Source organism: Geospiza fortis, unplaced genomic scaffold (genome assembly GCF_000277835.1).
Source record: "Geospiza fortis unplaced genomic scaffold, GeoFor_1.0 scaffold201, whole genome shotgun sequence".
Classification (NCBI taxonomy): domain Eukaryota; kingdom Metazoa; phylum Chordata; class Aves; order Passeriformes; family Thraupidae; genus Geospiza; species Geospiza fortis.
In genome coordinates this window covers 1626404-1650130 of record NW_005054440.1, presented here as the reverse complement: position 1 = coordinate 1650130, position 23727 = coordinate 1626404, and the positions used below count along the sequence as shown (strand labels likewise).

The following is a 23727-nucleotide window of genomic DNA, read 5'->3' as shown; positions in this document are numbered from 1 at the left end:
CCCTCCCCTCCCCTGTGGTAGTCCCACATTTTCCTCATATAGTGCAGGCACCAATTTCTAGCCATAGTAGGTTACAATATATCAAACTGTGATTGTATCCCTAATTATGGAATATAGTTTGTCTAATACTGGGAAGTTAGAAGAAAACGTTTCTGAGACAATGCCTGGTTTATTTGAAGAAGTAAAATGAAGCTGTCTAGAGATGAAGAAAGTTTGAGGTGATCAGAATAAGGTTGAATTTTTGTACATAGTCCACATAAGTTACAAAAAAAAATTGTTGTGAGACTACCGTATGTTCTTGCAGCTGAGAAAGCAAATCACATCCTGGGCTGCATCAAAAGAAGTGTGGCCAGAGAGCTGATTTGCTCTCTCTCATGCCCTGAAGAAGCAAGCAAATAAGAATCAAATATCTTCTAGCCTTTAAGAAAACTGTTCAAAAGGAATGAAGATATGTAAATAAATGTGTTTCATAATGATTTACAGATTTGGTTGACATTTATGAGATGCTTCAACTACCCAGTGAAGGACAATACAATCAAACTTACAGCTGTGTGGTTCACCCTGTCTTTTGGGTAAGAGTGGTTGAGATTAAACCATTTTTTATAGTCTTGACAGACAGAAAAATAATCTGCATGTAAATTTCTGACACTATAATCATCTGTTTTATTCAGGATCTTTCCACAAAATGCTATGCTTGTCAGTTAGAGTGTTCTTGGTTGCAAACCTGACTCATCAGGAATACCTTCTTTGAAAAAACTGACATCTTCTGGTGTCAGCATCTTTCAATAATTCTATATTATGGAGGATTTTATTCTGATGGAGCAACAGCTCAGTCACATAAGTGTCCAGGGGAGCTGCTCATTTCACACCTCATTCAGATTTCTGAATGAGTGAGATTGGTGCCTGAAGTTTTTCTGGTTTTCCACAGCTACTACGGCTTATCTGTCTGGTTTCCTGATGTCATTAAACATCTGCAGTCAGACGAGTATGCATCCCGAGTGAAACATTTCCGCAACGAGGAGGTCTCACATTTTGTCTTCAACTTCACACTGGAAAATCAGATTCACAGCAATGGAGAGTACATCAATGACAGGTCTAGAGGTTTCCTAATATCTTGGCTTAGTTGGAATAAACAGATGCATGTTTTAAAGCTCATCCTAATAACTCGTTTTTTTCCATGAGGTGATGATAGATGGTTTTGTTACCTTTTAGTGAATATTTATTTCTGTTCTTAAATTCTTATGAGTCATGAGCATGGGAAGAAATGTACATGCCCTTGTGGTTCCTGTGTGAGGATCCACCGTGCAAACCCAGCTTCCTGGTCTTCCTGCAAAACAGACCAAAAAGCTACGTCAATTTTACTTCCTTTCACAGTGGGATTCAAAGGTTTTCAGATTCAACATATGCAGTATATTGTAGGGGGCTGGGCAAAGATGTACTTTCATCTCTCTTGCTGTTTTTTTTTTTATGAAAGACACTTCTGTGAACAGACTGAACATTGGGAGGTTAGGATCTTGTCACAGAAAAATGAAAGCTAAACATTACTGTAAACCAATGAAAAGCATGAACAACTCTGAAATGGGAAACACCACTCTGGCAATGCCTTTTGTGATTTTTTTAGCTAAAGGCAAATATATTAAGGCTGTATCTGGACTTCACAAATAACTAGATAACTTAGGGGAAAATTAAACACAGCTGGTTTAGATATCTGGTTTCTATTAAGAAATGTACACACCAACCATGTGAATAGTCTGCTGGAAGTCATGATAATAAGTAATTATTATTTCCATACAAAAATCTATATGTAAGTGAATAAAATTGATTTTGTGATGATTTAGTAGTAGTAGTAGTGCTTGAGTTTTGACATAGTTAAAGATTTATATATTGAAGAAAAAAATAGCTATTATTTAATTTTCAGCCTAGCCGTAGCTTCCAAGTCCCACTTCTTTCCAGAATGTAGATGTTCTCCTAAAATCAAAGTGTCTGTAACTGACGTTGTATCAATTAAATCAGAATATTCTTGTAAAACACTAAATCTAGCATAAATTTATGGTAAATCAGTAATTTACTCTTTCAAATGTGCAAATTTAATATGCCTCTGACACTTATTTGGGATTCACAAAACATTTTCCAGGAGATATGAACCTATTTGATATCCTTGCTTCATAAATGTTTCAATACCCTACTCACCCTGTCTCACTGTTTCCTTCATGTTCTTTCTTAATGAGAAGATCCATCAATACTTGACTTTTTAATACATTTCTTTTCTGATGGGTTTTAATTCAAATCATTGTGACACCAATTTTAATGTAGTCACATACTTCCTGTACGGAGGTAAATAGTGCATCAGAAGAATGTAGAACATGTAGTTCTGTCATTTTTGTTTTAACTGACTAATCTAGTCACTATATTTTCTTTGTTCTCTTCTGGAACTAGTCTACATTTTAGAATGGAAAGTGCTGTATGAAAAATGATAATGAGTAACTCCAGCCTGATTTTAATCAGTCTGTCACAAATGAGAAATGATATAGTAACTAAAACTAATGGGCTGAAAACACGATTCTTCACGACCAATACAAAAAAAGAATTCATTAGTTAGTAAGTCACTTACAGGGATAAATACTACTAGCTTTTTCTCTCTTTTCTCATAAAGATGTGGCTCCAACAAATTTATTTGTGAGAGAATTTAATTCCTGCTCCTTTGTAGATAGCATATTTTTTGTGTTCCTATTCCTACTATTACTTTTCGCATAAGAATAATACTTAGCTAGTGACACTAGGTTTGATTAGAATAAGGTTGGATCTATGTTTGGAAGAAAAAAGTGCCCTTTTTTTCCACACCTACATGTGAAATAAAAGACATCACAAAAATAATGATACCGTTCCACATATTTGTTATGATTGCTGATGTTAGCATAATCATGTTATTTGGTAGAATTTTACTAAAAAAGTATTACTCAAAAAAGCATTGTTTTAGTCTAGTGACATTGGGGTAGGAAGTCACTGTATGTAATATAATTTGTCACTGATTTTTCTATTTTTATTTTGATAAAATATAGTTGTTAAATGACAGTCAGTAGGAAGGAGGATGTTCATAAATAAACAAAGCTGCCAGCAAATTTTTTATGTTTTATGTACATGGTAATTATAATTACAATTGCATCCATAGGCACAGAATTAATGAGGACATACTTACAGTTAGATGTCTAGCTGTGTAACTGGCAATGTAACTTTTTATTCATGTTATAGCCATTTGTGAAAACAATTTTTAACACCAGTATGCTTTGCATTTGAGCCTAACCCAGTAACCAGTGGGTTCTTCTGACAAATCAAGATTCTTTTTAAAATTCTTTATTTTCAGCTTGTTGGTATTAGCTACTGTTTGTTTATTCCCAGGGACTGAATATCTGAAGCATGATCTCCCTGTTTCCAGGTGTAATGTCAAATTACTAGCAATTGTGATTTTACAAGGCTGTCTCATGAATTTCATGACATTGGTTTTGATTGCTGATTAAGGACTAGTAACAACAGAAATATTATCAAATAAATTATATTACCAATTTGGGCCAGTAAGTACGTGGTGTTATTTGTCTTACTAATTCTTCTGAGCAATAGTATTCTAGAATGAGTTAATCATTAATCACATCTGCAAAATGTATTAAAGGAACCATTGTTACTGGGATTGAGATTTTTTAGATCTAAATAACTGCATCTGTTGCTATTTCAAAACTATGAAGGTAAATTGACAGCAATTCTTTGCATTGGGCAGGTTTATTATGATGAAGTTTAAATCAGTAACCTTTGAAGATTCACTTTTTAAGAACTGTGTTTTTGAAGACATCACTTCACTGAACACATACTTCAGGAACTGTACTTTCGTGAATACCACCTTCTACAACACAGGTATGAGAAACAGCCTCAAATGCCCATTGGTCAGCTGCATGTTTCCATCTTACATTTATAATTTCTGGATTTCTAATAAGACATACAAGAAGTCCTCCTGTGTAATAATAATAATTATGATGATGATGATGATAATAATAATAATAATAATAGGAATAATAATGTATAAAAAACAGCTAGCTTGTTACAACAGAGAAGTGAATGGATCTCACTGCACAAGAGATACTGTAGGCCTAATAGTGCCTCCGAAAAGGAATTATTTCTTTTATTCACATAATAAGTAATTTATTTTTCATCTTTGATTTCAACCATCTCTAAAGAGACTCAGTCTGGAGAGAAGAAAACGCATTTACCATTTTACTGGCAGCTTTAACTACTGTATTTTTATTTAGTGCAAAAGGGTCTGGTGAAATACTTTGTTCACTGTGCTTGCTGTTGCAGGGGAATCTGAGTATAGGATTCAAATTCCTAATCTGTATTCATTCCCAATCTCCTAAGTATTGTGACAAAAATAAGAATCCATATTTTCATATGTTTAAACAGAGGACTTCCTTTTTTTCCAATTTAATAAAACATAACTGAAAGTAGAACATGGCCAGCTAAGCTTGTTGAAAAGATGGGGCACTTCTTCCCACTTTCTGGTAACTACAGCAGTCATAACAGTAACAGACCTGGGTTTCAGAGCAAGCAATGGCTTTAATGTGGAAGGAAGGTATTCTTGGTTCAGGTTTATAAGGCTGACAAAAGGAATGGGAAAATAAAAGGAATACGGGGATAGTTCTCTGGAATGGTATTGGCAGAATTAACTACATAGAATAACTCATCTATGGACAAGCTGAAGACCATGAGGCCTTCTCAGAAACAAAAATCAATTTAAACTAAATTCCACGGGAATATTTCACTTAAAGGAAGTCAAACTGACCACAACTGACAGTCTCATGAGGAAATAGTAGACCTGATACTGAGAAAGACTAAGTCATAGAAACTTGCAAATACCTAGCACATTTTATGCAAGACCAGCTGGTGCTTAAAGGCCTTAACCAAATACAGTCCAGCCAGGGTAAAATACAGTACAATAACTTCCTAATTCCAGGCTTTAGCTGGTCCTTTTCAAGAGCTTTGCAAATTTTTCTAGTAAGATAAAAACTATCAAAATTACCAGCAGTAGCTAGTGCCCTTTTTGCAAAGCTGTGAAAACTCCAAGTTGTCATTAAATTTGCTTGAATTTGAAATGTTTTTAATCAAAAGTTGCACATGGAGTTGGCTGTTAGCTGAAATTATTCTTTTTCTTCTTTCCACAGATCTCGAGCAGTATAAATTTGTTGACAGTGAATTGATAAATTGCACATTTTTTCACATCAGGACAGGATGCCAGATTTCTTTTGATGATGACTACAGTGCCTACTGGATCTACTTTGTTAATTTCCTGGGAACTTTGGCAGTGTTACCAGGAAATATTGTGTCTGCTCTCCTGATGGATAGAATAGGACGGTTAACGATGCTAGGTAGGGGCTTCACTTTGGTACGGGAAACATCACAAGTAACGTGTCCTCTTTTCAAGGAATTTAGCTAGAGAAATGAAAAACATTCTTTCTGCAGATCTGTCATTTATGTGCCATCATAACTACTGTTTTTAAAAGCGCCCAGTTTTGAAACCCTTGGGAAAAAAGTGGTCTGTAGCCACCTGCAGTTGCTCTTCCACTGATATTACAAGACCATAACCTAGGCATTTAGGATGAGATTTTGGAGACTGATGACCATTGGTTTATCTCTGCTCCAGCTGAAAGGGAGGAAAGGTGTGCACAGGTGACCCTCAGCTAGTGGAGCAGCTCCTGGAAAGTATCAGCTATTCTTTGCTGTTATCTATTTTGCATAGGTACAGAGTTGAAAGGTATCTCCTGTGGATTGTCTACAATGAGAAATCTGTTTTCAATTTGCTTAAATAACTATGTGGTAGTTCATTGTCATTATTTTCTAGGACAATATCTCTATATAAATACATGAAAATAAATACAGAATTTTTATTACAATATATGAACACGTTTCATGTAATTGCAAAAGATGATGAGCAAAGAATAATGGGAGTAGTTTTGCTCACGCATCTTGCTTTGGGAATTCAAAGAGGCTTCCAACTTAATGCTTTGTGATATATTTTGATATGTGAGAAGTCATATCTTTTTCTGTGACCCCCTTTCTTCAACATTTGTCTTTCTGTCTGGCCTTACCAGTAGAGGAGGTCTCTTTGGTTTTTAACTCAAATATTTGGGTCACTTACTTAGCTACACTGTGTGCATAGAACTATTAGGCAAAACAAAGGTTATTCTTTAAATACAACTCCGCTACATGTTTGTTTCACCTGCCTTGTACCTAGGTGGTTCCATGGTTCTTTCTGGCATCAGCTGTTTCTTCCTGTGGTTTGGGACCAGTGAATCCATGATGATAGGTATGCTGTGCCTCTACAATGGCCTCACCATCTCGGCATGGAACTCTCTAGATGTTATTACTGTGGAGCTGTATCCTACAGACAGAAGGTATGTGCAGTTACATCTCCCATAAACTCACTGAAACTATGTACCAACAGAAATGGCAAATAGAAATTATTTTATATGGGCCTTACTGAGTTAGTGATGTTTTGAGAGGCCCAAATTAGTAATTTGTCCTATGAAAAGCAAAGGGAAACAATGAGGGGTTTTGAGCAACTTAGTATGTATTTGCATGAAATATCTCCTAATCAGGAAAATACCATAAATGTAGTTTCATTTGAAAGCAGAAGGTCTAACAGCTACTCTCATTTAAAATACAGCTACTATTTCTGAAAACAATAATGGAGTATCTTTCAGTTTCCTGTAGTTTAACTGTATAAAAGGGCAGTAGTTGGTCCAAACCAGAAATACAGCTGCATTTGTCTGTGGGCTGTGAAATGGTGGGAATCATGATAAAAATCACTGTCTGAACCACACTGTGCTGCTGATCAGTCTGCCATGAATTTGTATGCAGGGCCAGTAGGAGAGTACACTAAGTGGGTAAAAATTATCTTGGGCACTGCTCTTGACTCTTCAGGGCTCTTGCAGGAAATCTCAGGACAATTTTCAAATCCTGCATTGCTGCTAGATAACATAGGTTGGGTTTTTTTGGATACAGGGCACTTTTTAATCCTGACCTTACGCCACTTAATGGACTGAAAGAAAGACTGTTGAGTCATATTCTGTTGTATGGGGAGTGCAAAAATGTAAAAGCTGTGCTATCTTGAAATTACTTGAAAATTTCTCCCCTCTCAAATCCCTAAAAATAATTAAGTAGAATTTCCCAGATTCCTAAAAAAGGACATTGTGTCTTTTCTCCTGTTGCAGTGCTAATTATTATGTCATTCACTGGATATTTGAAATGCAGTGAAAAATATTTCCAGTTTATAGATGAATGATGCCTTACTGGCAAGTGTAATTTTTTTGAAAGGAGTTACCTTGTCTTTAACATTGTCCATGAAGAGATTTAGAAAAGTGTAGACTGTTTTCCTTTCATTGTCATTTTAAAATTATGTGCTTCTTCAGACAAGAAATTGATGTCCACAGCTGTAATTATGTCAAGAAACAATACCAGTCTATTTATGAATCCCAGGCACTGAGCTTCAAATATTAAGTGCTAGTATTTGTAATACACCTCAGGAAATTGCTCTTCTGGCAAGAATTCTTCCACCATCCAAATGCTATGAAATAATTCTAATAAATATCCCGTAGTAATGATCATCTTTTGGGTTTTCCTGAATGTAATAGCCACATACGTTTTCCTAAAATGAAATAAAGAAAAATAATTGGAAAAGTCATTGCTATTAATGGAAAAAAAATCATTACTAGGAATGATAAAAAGAATTTAACTGATATTTATCTATATATATCTATACAGGTGTTAAGGCATCTGTAGTTGTATCTACAAATGGTTGTTTTTCATAGATTGTACTAGCTTTGGGATTATAGCAATTTCTTACTCAGCTTTTCTCTATTTAAAAATCTTTTGTATGCAGGAATTACTGTCCAGAAACAGAAACTTAATTGAAGCTGAGTTGTTTTTTGCAACAAATCAGAGAAAAACTTGTCCCCTTGAATTATCAGTACAAAAAGGCTGATGAGTGAATGTACCTGTGCCTGGAAAGACATTGTTGACATAGGCTTTTGGTGAGACTTTTTCCCAGAAGTTCTGATATTGATGGAACCATGACTGCTAGTTTTTGCCAGCTTAGTTATGAGTAAACAACCAATTCAAGATTTTTTTTAGACTGGGGCAAAGCTACTTCTTATTTTGTAGAACTTTTTGAAAATTAATACCTTCAGGGACTCAAATAACTTGCTTACAAGAATTTTTGTCTGATAATTTTTTTTTATACAGACTAGCTGCAGTTTAACGACCAGCATTTCTCACCTCTCATAGTCCTGGGTTTCCTTCTCAGACTCCTGTGATCTCCATAACCAGGCACAGCTTGCCACAGTTTGCTGGGAATTTCCAGCTTCTGCAAGTAACTGTAGGGCTGAAGAGCTTTTCTCAGCCTATGTGGAACATGAAGATTCCTGATCTGTTTTTTCATATAAAATCCTTCTTACTTAAGATTATATTATCTTTTGCTACAAAGCAAAAGCAAAACAAATTCCAGAGTGAATCTGGTCCTGAAACTGGCTTCCAGATTCTCCTGTAAAGGGAATCTAAGCACAAAATGCTTGCTCATTCTGTCAGTGTTTAATACTATTTTCTTACAGCCTATCAGTGAAATGACCACAAATGTGCAGCAAAGGGTAGCTGGAGGTTGGGCTCAAAGATAGACAGGTGGAAGGAGGCCAGTTCATGCTACCATGCACAAGAGGCTGAACTGGGTAGCCCCTGCTTCTCCTCCTCTTGGAGGCCAGCCAGTTGCTGAACTGCAGGGGCTTTACTGGTGTCGTGCAGTATAATATGAAAGGTGTTTCATAAATTGTACTCTAGGGATCATACTGGCTTTTAGCCAGGTAGGAGTGTGGTAAACAGTTTGGCAATGTGCAGTCTATGTGATACAGGGCATACATTTCAGTTTATTCTTCATCAGCTATAGTTGCTTCAGAATCTTGACAGATTTGGATTCTGTATAAATTCACACTCATCAATATATTTACATTTTAGTTTACTGATCCCTGGAATTGAGGTAACTACGTAGTTAGTCCTACTTTCTTGATGAGTACTGCCAAATTTTATGCTATTTTAGGTTAGCTTTTGCTTTCACATTCTTCATAAAACATCAGCTGGTTTGTACAACTGCTGTAATAGATATTAGAGGATGTAAAAATTTCAAATGGTTCTCAGGTAGATGATTAAGTTGTGTTAAAATGGAAAATAATGTTACTAATGTTGGTCATAAGTGTGTTTCTGTCTTGTAGATGATATATATAAAGTAATTAATAGCACTTTGATAATATTCTACCATTTTTGAAACTTTTCAATACACAAACTTTAGAAGACACTCATGATAGCTAGATATAAACTAGCTAGTGATTTCCAGCAAGCAAGTAAATTAATACAGCTCAAGAATATAAAGAACTTCTATTTTATTTTGTCTCTTCTCTTGTCCTTTACCTGATATTTTTAATGGACTCTGCTATCCATCAGGAGAAGAAATCTGTAGGCTGGAGTGTGTGACACCAAAAATTCCAGTCACTGAGCATTTTAGAAGGAGGAATGGGCTGAAAGTGTAACCTCAATACGGCCATAGGTGCCTAGCAGTCCAGCAACATAAACCTGAAGGTGCTAAGCTGAGCACCTAGAAAATATGAAATGCATGCTTAAAGACCATTTTGTTAGCCTTATGGGACTTGCTTGCATCATACGCAAATTCTGCGACAGGAGTAGGGATTTTATCCTTTCTTCTGACAGCACTCCACTCTCTTAACCATGAAACTGTTTTCTCATTGTGCAGTTCCCAGTCTTATTCACAGTGCATCTTCCAACTTCTCTAGTAGATGAGGGAAACTAAGTTTTCTTCACTACCTCTATGTTTTACCCTCAAGCCCTCTTTGTTCTCTGCATTGGCAGAGTGATGCAGAAAAAAAATATTATGTGATGAGGTAATTACAGCTTGCGTTGTAATGTGTGTGCCCAAGGGGCCTGCAATAACACTGCACAGTTCCTCAGTTCTGCCTGTAATATAAATATGGATGGAAGAAAGCTTAAGTTCTCTGAAGAAGGAACTTTAGGACATTTTTATTACTTTAAAAAGCAATTTTTACTTTCACATAAATGGTAAGTATCTTCTTGTGAACTTGGGAAGCACCAGCATTATAAGCCAAGATTCTCATCAGGGAGATGATACGACAAATAACTAAAACCTAAATAGAAAGTGGAATAGAAATAGATCATGTCCCACATAGAGAATAAATCAGATTGCATCAGATAACCAAAAATTCATCATTTTTCTATGCCTGCCATAGGTCTGGGTTTGAATCTTGTCCAGGAATACTTAGAATTCAAGGTGATCTATAAAATTAAGTCATCCTGTTTTCCCTTTTTTAAATGCCTCTGAAAAAAAGTTCGTGAGGGTTTGGCCATAATTAAGAAATAAGTCTATCTTCAGTTCATGATTTTTAATTTTTTTCACTTCTTGAACCCTTAGGATCTATGCCCAGAGCAATAAATATTATTGTCACAGTATCTTATCTCCAAGTTTGTATTTCTGTGGATGTCAGAAGAGAAACTTTATATTCTTTTGAGTCACAATAGCAGTAATTGACTTACAGTAGATTTCCTGACAGCTATTTTCTACTCTCATCCTGTGGATATAGTTCAACTGCATTTTGCTGAAATTTTAAAATTCTTAAGGCGTGACCTGCCACACCTATGCCTGTTGCAGTAGTCTGAGGAAGGAAGGCAAATTCCACGGTTTTACTTGCACACTAAGCACTATAATTGATCAAGCCATAAACTACATGATATGTAGTTCTGTACTAATTTTTTAAGAGAATATAAAAATATCTGGGCATAGAAAATGGTCCATAGAACCTTTGGAAATTCTGTTTTAATGCATCACGTATTATCAATTCTAACAACATTTTGTTGTAACTTGCTGTTTTTGTAAATTGCTCTGGCAAGGTAGATAACAAATATTTGTGCTACACATTTAGTAGCACTCTGCTGCAGGACAGTGAAGTTTTTAGATATTTTATCAGCAGTGGAAAAGTGGATCTGAAGTATTTTATGTAGGAATACAAGCACCTGGTCTAAGAAGGAACATATGTGGCAATCAGGAAACAAGCTCTTTTAATCTAAAGGCTTGGTTAATCCCTCTATTTTTAACTGTTTGGACTCTTGCCATTTTTATGTGGACCTTGTATGAAAGGAAGCTAAGCATTTTTCTTTGTCACAGCTTTCTCAGCAGCAGAAGTAAAATACATTGGGTAAAATTCCTTTTCAGTAACATCCAGCTTTCTCTTCATGCTGACATTTTTATTAAAGACATTTGCATTTTTCTCCTATACTAAATTCTGTATCTGGAGTTTTTTTTAAGACAATCCTAAATTGATTAACCAGCATTTTCTTACTGATGTGCCTGAAAGACTTAAATGAACTCTCTAGCTGGACAAAGGATTCTTGCTACTTATGACTGGTCTCCCTTGACCAGTAATGAGGATTACTCATGAAGTCAACATGACATTTTTGTGCAAATGTTTGTCCAATAATTGATCAACACAAAGAAAATGGGTGTGTGTATAAATGGTGCTACTCCCTTGGAATTTTTCACTTAATTTGTTCATCATGCTAAAATGATACATCACCTAACTTCAATCATTTGCTGACATTCTTGCACTTTCCTCAAACACTGTAACAGAGACTACTGTCCTAATGCTGCAAGAGACATTAGTCATACACGTGTGATTTGCAGCATATTTATTTCCTGGCTATTTTTATTTCCCTGGATTCAGAAGAATTAATTATAAAAGCATGAATTAATACAGATTTTAAAGAGTTTTAAACATAAACACTGTTCTAAGAAGGATGTTCTAAAAAAAGCAAGCAGTCTCAATTTGCTACACCTGGAGCTCCATAATGGTTTGACACCTTGTTCTGACTGTAAGTACAAACACATTCAAGCACAGTATTAAAATTGAAGGGTATGAAGATATAAGATTAAACAGTGACAATGCTTTTCAGGTACGGGTCATAAGAACAATTTACTTAAGCTTGTTAAAATCTTATTGTTCATGCCAATTACCTGCTTATTTTAGGCAAAAGGACATGACTGAAATCTGCTTAAAGATGAAAAGATTCAGCTTCTTCTGGGTTGTTCATTTTTTAATTATCAGGGCAGCTAAGGGCAATAAAATGAGTTTACTTTTTCTTACTTTTATTTGTTTATATTTTGATAATACTAATGGGATTAGACTAATAAAAACCCCTTAAAATCAGCAAAATTCTGTAAGTCCATTTTACAAACAGAATTGGTTTATGAGTGCAAAAAAATTACTTTTATTTTGTTCAGACAGAAGTAGTATTGTATGCATTACAAAATTACCTTAGAACATGATATAGTAATGTTGGCTATAATAGGTCTAAAGGTCTATAATAGGTCAATAATAGGTCTAAAGAACAGTGGCATATTTAGAAATCAGAACATGAAAAGAAATGATTCAAATTGCTCAGAAAATTGTATTCAGACCACTATCATAACTAGTTGATATAAGCAGCTAACATCTGTGAAACAGCTTACTTTTCTTTATAAGGTAGTATAAAACAACATTAAACATAAGTAAAACATCCCCATATGTTCCGTGCTATTGTTTTTCCAAAGATTTCCTGCCTGTATCTATTTGAATTTGCTTTAGCTGGATCTGTGTATTCTTTGGGGAGTTCTGGTATCTCTGAATATACTGAGGCTGTTGATGACTAAGTGTCTAGTTTTTCTATGTTTTTTTTTTTTCCTGTTACTGTTATTTGGAGTTAAGTTTGATTTTACATCAGCATTGACAACCAAGAAAATCATATTTATGTGCAGACTCTGATCACAACCAGTCACCACCATAACTTTAGAAGTACTTTCTGTGCATAAATGAGGCTGACATTAGAACCATTCTGACTAGTTTCTTTTCCTTCTTCCCTTGAGTTCTTCAGAATAGCTGCAATCTCTTGTTATCCTATTACATGAACTTGGTTTTCCAGTCCACCTGTGTTGTCTTTAACCTCTTTCCACTGCTTGTCTATTTTAACAAAACCCTTTCCTCAAGAATCTCCTGCCTACCTGCCTGCTTTGTGCATCTCTTCAGAAGGACCTTGACAGGCTTGAGATATGGGCAGAGACGAGCCATCTGAAATGCAGGGTCCTGCACCTCAGGAAGAATAACCAGTGCAGGCTGGGGACAGACCTGCTAGTCTAAAATGACCCTGTTTGAGCTTTGAGGTTGGACCAGGTGACTCACTGTGCCCCCTTTCAACCTTACCCACTCTGTGATTTGTGAACCCTACAAGATCCACCAGTCTGGGGTTCCTTCCCTCTCAGTAACTACACCCCATCCTGGGTCATATTCCTCCAGATATTTTGGGCTTTATATGTTCCTGGAGTGCAAATATTTCCATGCTAGATATTTGCTTGTTTTCTCTTAGGCTTTGGAAATTTGTCCCAGTAGGATGCTCTTCTCTGCTTCCTTGAGTGTATCTCATGCTCCTCCTTCAGACCCATTCCTCCAAAGGGCGTACTTAGAATGGGAATGTTTTACCTTGCTCATTTCTCATTTGAAAAGGGCATTTTCAAGGAGCTGCAGCAAATGTTTCTCTGTCAGAAATTTCCAAACACAACACTTCCCCAAGTTTCCTCATCTGCTGCTCTCAGCAATGTGCTCTCTGGCAGCCCTTGGAGGTCCTGGCTGCCGGAGGGCAGAACCTGTCATTTTCAAAATTGTTGTGTCCAGGTTGTGCATGTTTAAGTTTCCTTAGCACTATGTATTTTGTAAAAGTACTGCAGGTTCAATCAAATATATATAAAACAAATAAATAAGGACTTTGAATGTGTAAGAGACATATCTAGGTCTCTTCTAATTGTTTTTTCCCACAGATTTTTTTGATAGTTTCTACTCTGCTGTAGAAATGACCTGTCTGTTTTTCCTTTGATACTGCCAATACTTAGTGTCATGCAAGAATCCATGTCTGGATGGATTCCATACTTTACACAAAGAGGAATTGTGTTTACTTCAGAAAAAACAGTAATTTCTTTGCTAATTTCAGAGATTAAAATGCTGCTAGGGGGTGCAAGAGACATAGTGCCAAACTAATAATACATAAATATATAATCATCCAGTAAAAAAGAAGGTAATTTGTGTTTTGTCCCAGATTCAGAAAAGACATATGATACACAAAGCTGACACTAGAACGCTATCAACTCTTCTGAATTTACTTTTATAACATTTTAGGTAAGGGATCTGACTTTGGTCTGCAAGAATAGAAAATAAATATTTAATGTAATGGGGAAAAAACTATTTGAAGGTGTATTAATTAGTATGTTATATATCTTAAGACATACAGACATTCTTTTAAATTATTTAAGAATTCAAAAGGAAAGGTTCCATTATTTCAAAAGGGCACATTCCGAATGTTGTTCAGATTGTGGAGTTGACTTTGTGGGTTAACCAGAATGATGGAATTACATTTCTTAGAGCGAACCACAGTATTTTAGGAATATACAAGAAGGATCTAGACCTAGTCATCATTATTTTGATGAAGGGTCCTCCGATATACCAGGACTGGTATTATTCTGAAGGACAGTATCCCATAGACAGGACATGCAAAGCCCCTGTATCCTGGTCACCTCTCCCAGACTGAAGATTTTACCACTCCCCAAGCATACAGCTTGGAAGCATGACACCAAAAGGCTTAACTGATCTCACTATTGAGGTACAGATTTGCCAAAGAGCAGAGGAGGTGAACTCTGACACTCTGGGCTGTGGCCAGGTCAATCAGTTGCTTCAGGCAGAGAATCTCTCATGCCTTGATGCTTGCTGTTTTCAAAAACAAAAATCTGTTCTGCAAAGAGCATTTAGACATTGTATCCTTGCTCTCAGCTGGAGTCAAGTATTCTTACTTCAAGTTGATTCTCTTGGCTCCTCTTTAGTAGCTCCAGTAGAAGCTTTTCAAACTTCCCAGGATTTCAGTCTACATCTGAGCATAAGAGTTCTTCCTTTCTCTAATAGGTGCTTTAGTAGAATAAGCAGAGCCTTTTAAGTCTCGTAGATCACTAGCATTTCTCTTAATTCCTGTCGTTTAGACTAGGGCTTTTAATTGCAGTACAAGCAAGAAATATTTTGTTCTGAAAATTAGAACAACTATTTTCTTGAATTTCTAAGAGACCTGAGAAATGTTACACATTCTACCATTATACAGATATGTTTGTTAGGAAACTTTTGGTAGGGCAAGCTTATTCCTGCATCAATGAATCATACAGTCATGTCAAAACACAATTTAAATTATGGCAGTTTGCATAAGACATATATGCAACAATTACAAAATAATAAAAGTACTTCAGACTACTAAAATCACATCACTGTAATGCAAGACTCCCCCTGAATTATGGGTGTCATACTTTCTCTTGGTAATCTATTTCCTTTTCCTTTTGTCCAAAGTTTCTCAGATACCTCTTTCACCCAACAGATTTTTTTATACCTTATCTTCTTTACTTCTAAGAGGCAAATATTCATTTTAGTATTGGAAGTCTCATTAGCCTTTGAAAAAGCACAGTTTCAACATGTGACCACCTGTAAGAAACTCAGTTTTAATTCAGTACCCTAGGATGATAATCCTTTAATTCTGATTAATAATCATCACACAGATGACGAAGCAGTTCTCCTTTGGGAGCTACTTGACATGTCTGCTCTTCTAATGTAGCCATTTAAGTCTTACTGAATTTCCATTTGCAAGTTCCATGTTCAACTCTAGAGGTGCAAACTCACCTGTTCAGTCATTCATTTCACATTTTGATCCCTGAGGCAGAAAAATTAATTGCCTCAATGAAATACTGTAGCAACTGAGCTTTAACTTCTCATTTCAAATAAGAGCATAGAATATGAACACAGAATCCTTATTGGCATAAACTTTCTCTAAGCTATTGGGACTGTGCCGATTTATTTGCACTGAGGATGTGTCTCAAAGGTGTCACTCTTTCACCTATATTTTAACTTTCTTCTGTTTTCTCTTCTAGGGCAACAGGCTTTGGCTTTTTGAATGCACTATGCAAAGCTGCAGCTGTACTTGGAAACCTAATATTTGGTTCCCTTGTTGGTATCACCAAAGCAATCCCTATTCTCCTTGCTTCTACTGTTCTAGTATGTGGAGGTCTGGTAGGACTTCGGCTTCCCGATACCAGAACCCAGGTGTTGATGTAACTGGAAAAAACATCCACTATTTATTTCCTTCTTTGTACAAATGTCATTCTCCTGACTGATGGTGCAAAGGCTTCAGATTCTCAACACACAGTAGAGTGCTCAAATGTCAGAAATCAAACCCAAAAGATATTTTGGAGTAGCAGAGATTTAGCAACCTCTGTATGAAAGTTTTAAATTTCACTTTTGTTTGCTTGCATACTTTGTTATTCAAACCCATTTCACTTTGAAGTGCAAAGCTACCTCTTAGAACAGTTTTGATGACATATCCAGGAAGGTAAAAACCATACTGATAATTAGATATTTAAAATGCAAGCAGTCAGATTATTTCAAAAACACATGCTAAATTTGGCCATGGCATTGTGAGCTTTAGTAACAGTTCAGATGTGCAAGTCAATTACTTAGCAGTATTGGTGCAGGGAATGTTAATGTATCAATGCATGCAGCATTTATCAGGAAACTCAACTGATTGCATCAGTACTGGGAACAGTGACCTTCTGCAGTTGTGCTTAGGTGATAAAAACTCGTGGCAATGACTCTTCCTTGGGAAACATTTTTAGGCAGATTCAATCTAAGCAAAGATTACCAGCTACACCCCATACTGACTGAGGAGAAGGCAACAGCTATTGCAGGGAATATAAAAGTCCATATAGGTATGCAGCAGAGAGAATAACAAAAGTAACATTTTCACTTTTTGCTACCGATGCTCCAGAAAACTTTTGTTTTATCCTCACTTGGCATCTGGATTTTTTTTTTTCATTTAAAACAGTGAATTTGTCTTCTTCCAGGAATTAATGAATGCAAATAGTTTTGCTGTTGTTAGTAAGAATAAAGGAAGAATCAGACCATTGAACTATAAGGATGATACTTTCAGAGGTTTATTTAGAATTTATATATATAAGGACCTTAATTATTTTCATAGTTTCTACACTTCTTAATATAACCATTTTCTCGGCTAATTTTTAATAGTTCCAGAAATGTCTGACCACTTAATATTTTCAAATGTCTCTTTGAAAAGCCACTAAGAAATAAGCCATGGCAAGACTGCAGGGAATAGTAATGCTTTTATTAGACCAAGTGCATAGATGGAAAACAAATGATAGTAAATACATTCCTTCTATGCTGTGGACTGTTCTGAATACTGGAAAATTCCCCATCAGTCCTAATGCTATGCAAGAAGTTATGGGATCTCTTTAAAATATCAGCATTACAAATTTAATACAGATACATTTATAAAATCATCAAAAAGAGGCAGATCCTCTGATGACAAAAAATTGCATTGCTTTCAGTGGAACTAAGACAATTTGTATCTGCTGATTAACTATCTGCAGTTTCAAGTGTGAAATAACAAATTTTCTATAAAACATATGGAAAATTTTATTCAGTATTTTTTTTCTAATTATGTCTAACAGCATTTATTAGGTAGATGAATCATTGCCAAGCAACTAAGCTTTCAAATAAGGTCATCATATGGTAAGCTAGATTTTTTTCATTGATTTTTCTCTTGCTCTTAGATGTGAACTTGGATTTAGGTAGTAATATGTGGCACTGCAGTCTTTGTCAGTCATCATCTTTGTCATATTAAAAGAATCAATAAAAGTCTATGTAAGAAGATCATTCAACATATTCATAGTTCACTGTTTAATCTGCTGATTCTAGAAGTGACATTTTCATTTACTAACAAATGCCTCTGCTATACATTGTAGCACAAAAAATGTTAGCCCAAGATGCTGTTTTCTCCTACAAAATGAGAAAACTGGCAGAATTTAAAAAGCACGAGTATGGAAAACTACGGGACATTGTTTTGATGTTGGTAATTAAAAAAAAATTAGCAAGTGTGTTTATTTTGGAGTGATAAGGTGAAGTTATTTGAGATTAAATATTTTATGTTTAAATCTGACTTAGATATGACTCTTAAATTTCTAAACTATGCTAATAAATGAGGAAGAGCTATTTTTCACTAAGGTCTAGAAAAAAATTCTGGCCTTAGTTTTGCGTCTGTGGCCTTTTTTCCACCAATCATAGCCTTAATATTATTTAAGGCTGTTTTCTACAAGTAATATTATATTTGAGCCATTTTTCTCTGTGCAATTCATTAGTAGCACATGTTCAACTCCTTGCACAAACTGCACAAGTTATTTTGAAATCTGAAGCCTCTGTACATATTTGGAGTAAACACCAACAACAATGGTAAAATATTGCTTTGTGTTGCTATGCACTGTCCTCTTGCAGTAGTATATTCTGTCCATCTCTGCATGTAATTCCTGTAACACTCACATTCATACAGCAGCATTTCATACCTTCTGACCAGCTTGAAGGAATGGGTCACAGAAAAATAATATTCAGCTTTTGAGGGCTATGATTTAAGTTTAACACTCTAAAATCTCATGACATGTAAAATTATGTTGATTTCAGTGTTGGTCTTATCATAAATCCTGACTATAGCATAGGTCTGTGATTAAGTCTGGATGAAATGAAATGAAGCAACAACAGGAATTAGCAGAGATTTTTAAAAATAGACACTGCATGGTCCAGAATGATAATGCTCTAAGGTAGAAAAAAGAAAAAGGAATAGTGGGTAGGAATTGGGAGAATAAGTAAATGAAAGAGATGAACAAAGAAAAAACCAAGAATAATTCCAACATTTGAAACAAAACCTATAGTTAGAATTTTCCCAGATGGTAAGCTAGCTGGCTCAACAGATTTGAGCTAGTGTGCAAGCAACATCAAAGTTGTTTGAATATTCAGTAGTTTTTGCTTGAGCACAGTAAAGATTTATCACATAAAGACAAAAAAGTGAATGCAATTTCACGCTATAAATAACTTCACGAGATAGGTGAAATCCACAGACTGGAACAGAAGTCTATGGACACAAATGTTACTCACATTATAAGCAAAAGTAATTTGACTGGTCTTCAGCAATTCCGTCTTTTCTTGCAGCCTCCAAAGCAATCACAGGTAACGAATATTGAACAGAAGGATCAGCACTTTCTTTCTATGTCTATTCACTTATATGTCACACAAAGGATCACTTTGTGGCATGGCTAGATTCCTAATATACCAGACAGAAGCAAACTTGATAGCGTTTGTGTATTACAGTTATAAAACCTATGTAATCAAAACTGCTTATTTGTCTGTTTTGGTCACAGACACAGGACTGACTGACTGCTAACTAGAAATCCCTGTCAGTCTAAACTGAAGTAGGATATAACATATAGGAATTTTCTTTGCAGCTGAAAAGCTCATCCCAACAGCAGAAATGACAAAAAGCACAATGACCCCTGAAAACACATAAGACTCATGGCATTTAGAATGCTGTTAACGATAATAGTCAAATATTTTGAAATTTGGAAACTGCCCACAAAAGAGACCACGTGTTTTCATTTTTGGCAAGGAATTTTTATTTGAATTAGTTTTACTTCTTACAGGTTGTGTAATAGTAGAACTTGACTTAGCAGACTCTAATTTCTTGAAAGCATCTTATTCCTCATGTTAGTACTCTTTAACCAGCTTGGTTATATCCATGCTAGCACCCTGCTGCTTGGAAGCATGCGCTACAACATTTGGGAACCACTGCATTGGTCGTTGAGTACAGGCTCCTAGAAAGGGAACTAGGAATAGGTGTTCATGGTGGAGCGCTCAACATTGGTAATTAATGACCTACTGGGAAACCCTCTTCCTCTCAGCTTGATTTTAACCAGTTCCCTTACAGAGTTGTGTAGTACAAAAGCTGAGCATGGATGAAAAAGAGTTAGCCCTCCTTCCTGATGGCTCCAGTAGTCTACTCCTCCTTTATCATTTTAGCAATATGGATCAAAGTTAAGATTGCTAACTCAAGCTCTGCTTTCCAAATTACTTTTCTTGCTAGGGGACCAGCCTTAAAGAAAATTAAAACTCTCTCACCTGCTTCTGACATTCAGTAAGAAGTTTCGTTATATGTTTTGCATTTTGGTTATAACTTTTTTAAAAACAATATGTAAAGAAGCCTTAGAAGTCCTTCTGTGTGTGAATCTCACCTTTTGAGACAGCCAGACTCCACGTTTACCTGTCTATCGAGAAGGCTGACCTAATAAAAGGAGAGGTGTCCTCTCTGAATAGCCCCTGTTGATCTCCTGATTTGAGGGAATCTTCTTGCCTGTGCACCTAGCTCAGCTCCATTTGGAGGAAATGATATTCTGTATTCTTTTTTTCTTTTATCTACCACTGTGGAGCCTTATCTTTGTGTAACTGCTCTTGAGGCACAATGTCAGATACCAATTCTCAGCAAAGTAATATAGTCCTCAGACCCTTATATGGACAGCCTCTCTGTGCTAGGCTTTAGCTTTCTTCCCATTCTGAGTTTTAAATTAATCTTCATTAGTCAGAGAAAAATGTTTACATCCAGTCACACCTCTTTACCTAAACGAGATTATATCATGCTAATACAACCTACAAGCCATGTTTCCTGTCTAATAACCTGGAAATGCAATTGAAACTTCAATCACAACGTTAAAAAATGAATCTTTCCACTCAGGGGGTCAAAGACACAAGAAATAAAAACAGAAATGCTCCACATCCTCTGGTGTTTTGAAAGAAAACACATGTTCAGTAACCATATTCCAGGAGAAAATGCATCTGAGATGCTGCTTTTCTATATTTCCTGCCTTCTTGTTCATTAAACTTACTGTAAAATATTAGGTATTTGCCTGCATTTGTACATTCAAATGCTGCTAGTTGAAAAAACACAGCATGAAAATACAGACTTTTGCTTGTACTTGCAAGGTAAGACATGGTTCAGGCACTGATGTGGAATTAGAAGAGACATGCTAGCCAGAAAATCTGGAACTCAGTTCAAAACATGAATTAAATGGAAAGCATCAACTTACAATGCTAATTGCAGATCTCACTTACCTTCATTTAACCTCACATAGTCTACAGTGCTGCAAAATATATTTAGATATTTAGATTCACTATCATTAGCTGCTTCTTTTTTTTTTTTTTTTTTTTTTTTTTTTTTTAATTTTTTGGTAGAGGTCAATTTCCTATTTCGTCCTGCAAAGGAAGAACCCTTCAACATTTAGTCCCACTCTAGCTGTATAAGACTGATATATAGAAAAACAGAAGAAAGATAAATTGGGCCTGATTTATTTACTTTTCTTATTAAACATTTTGTTGAATTATGTGCAAAGATGCTGGCCTATAATATGGAGTTCTGGGCCTTTGAATACATCCTGTGGAACTTGAAATGAACAAAGCAGTAATTTTCAGCAGTCCCCTCCCACAACATACACATGAGTTACATTTAATAAGACCAAAACACTTAGGGAAAAGTACAGTGCTTTCTAGGGTAAACAATCTACAATCTATTCTCTTTGACAAAGGTCTAGAACATTTTGCTCGCTCTGGACCAGTACACAGTCTGATAACTTAAAGATTGGAGACTACATAACAACAGGAGCATTTGGGTGAGGATGACCTGACATGAAAGTATTGTTCTTTTCACGCAGGGTACTCATGAATATACATTTTGATGACACATAACCAAGATGATTTGTAGAGACTTGCCCCTACTCTGGCCATCAACACATTTGAGTTGTAGCCAGACATACCAGCCCATGAGTGAGAGAGAAAGTGAGACAGAAAAAGAGCTGGCAGGCACTTTCAGCACTCTCTCCACAGCTAGCCACCTAAGTTCATTTCTCTTGGATCCTAGGGATCTGGTTTTTTGCTTAGCTTTCTACTTTCTAGTTTTGGACATCTACCATTTGCCATTCAGTTTTCACAAGTAGTCACGACCAAGCTAGCTGAAGCTGCTTTAGTGCTAAAGGACAGCACTCACAGCTCATTACAAGTCGAGTACTCTGCAAGAGTCCAGTGTCATATGTGTTGTTCCAGTTTCATTTGTTGTCAAGCGCTAGAGTTATCAGCTAGCACTTCTCCTGTACAATTCTGCATGTATTCTTATCTATAAGTCATGTCTTCTGTCCTCTAAATGTCTGCCTTGTATGACCACATGTATGCCCATTCCCTAGTGGTAAAAATATTTTGTGAATCTTACGTGGGTCTGTCTTACCCAGTTAAAAAGAAGAGGGTTGGGAAGTATATTGAAACAGAATCAAATTAAATGTAAACAATGAAGAGTAATAGTTCAAGAAATAGGCTTCAATTACTTTTATTTTTTCAGATATTTTCTTCAAATCCTAGCCTGAAGCTATATAATATTGCATATTGGAAAGAAATAGTACACAGTTAGAAGTAAACACATATGTGGGTGAGTGGACACACACATCTCTATAACACAGATGAATCTTAAACTTACAAACCATGTTCTCATCTCTTTTTCCATGACAGTGTTACTTTCTTCATTGTGCATTATGCTTTGAACACAAATAACATCCTGCTCCATTCCTTGTGCAGAAACCTTTACTTATTCATGTGCAAAATTGTTGGGACGCCAAGAGTCATCTCAACTGGCCATTAGCTTCCAGTCATTGGAAGGGGATTCCTGAAATTATCTGAAAAATGAGCTTTGACTTGGCTGTTGCCTTCCCCTGTCTGCCCAGCCCACCCTCCTTCCCCATCACACTGTGCCAAACAGCAAAACAGCACATCATGCAAAGGCACTGGTGTTCCAGTGACTAGGACACACAGCACTCTCAGATACATAAACTCCTAAAAGCTATGAATTTTGTCTTATTCAACCAAAAGGCCTTCAAAATGGTCCATGGGGATATCAACATGCTAATTTCTGTGTAATGTATGAGAAAATGTCTGTGATATTCTGTACTGTATGTTTTTCATTGTTTCTGCATATATGGCTGCCCTTGTTCTAGTGATGTGGTTAAAGAGTTATCTGCTACTGTTCTTATCAGCAATTTTTGATCAGCCTGAAACAGAGCCATTGCCAGGGTGTTTTTCAATTAATGATTAACACCCATGAAGATCTTCTACAGTAATTAGTGCCATATAAAGTCATGGATACTATAAATGAAGCCAATCCAGGATGAAAATAGCCGCACATACCCACGGACCAGTGACAGTGGAAAGAACTCTTCCAAAAGCTCTGGCATCTGCTACATTTCTTCTTTGCTCTTTTCAGGATGTTCACTCTGCAGTATTCTTCCTTTGGTAGGGGACATGCACTCATGCTACAGAAGTAAGAAAGCAGAAGAAAGGGCATATTCCTTTCACAGGAAAGAACGTATGTTTGCTGTAGGAAAGCCAGCTCTATAATAAGATTGAAACAAACAAACCAACCAACCGAAGCAGCTTGCTATTCTTTTTTATCCCCATGTCTCCTTTGAGTTGATAAACTAAATACCAATGCTTATGAAACCTTTGGGAGGAGGCTAAGAAAGGGTAGCAAGGCTTGCATGATAGTTCTTTTGGAAAGGAGGAGACCTTTCCAATGAGTAAACATATGGAATGAATGAAACCATAGCATAGTGTTTCTAATTGTGATCACAAACAGGCA

General features: G+C 36.1%; 1 protein-coding gene across 1 annotated transcript in view; it reads left to right on the top strand.

Moving 5' to 3' along the window:
* SV2C (synaptic vesicle glycoprotein 2C) overlaps positions 1–20248 on the top strand; it is an 88532-nt gene extending 68284 nt beyond the window's left edge. The window contains exons 9-14 of the mRNA XM_005427284.2: positions 484–572; positions 929–1093; positions 3770–3903; positions 5205–5408; positions 6275–6434; positions 16094–20248. Coding sequence (XP_005427341.1) covers positions 484–572; positions 929–1093; positions 3770–3903; positions 5205–5408; positions 6275–6434; positions 16094–16277 — 936 coding nt within the window. The 3' untranslated portion in view covers positions 16278–20248. The remainder of the gene's footprint in view (positions 1–483; positions 573–928; positions 1094–3769; positions 3904–5204; positions 5409–6274; positions 6435–16093) is intronic.
* The last annotated feature ends 3479 nt before the right edge of the window (positions 20249–23727 follow it).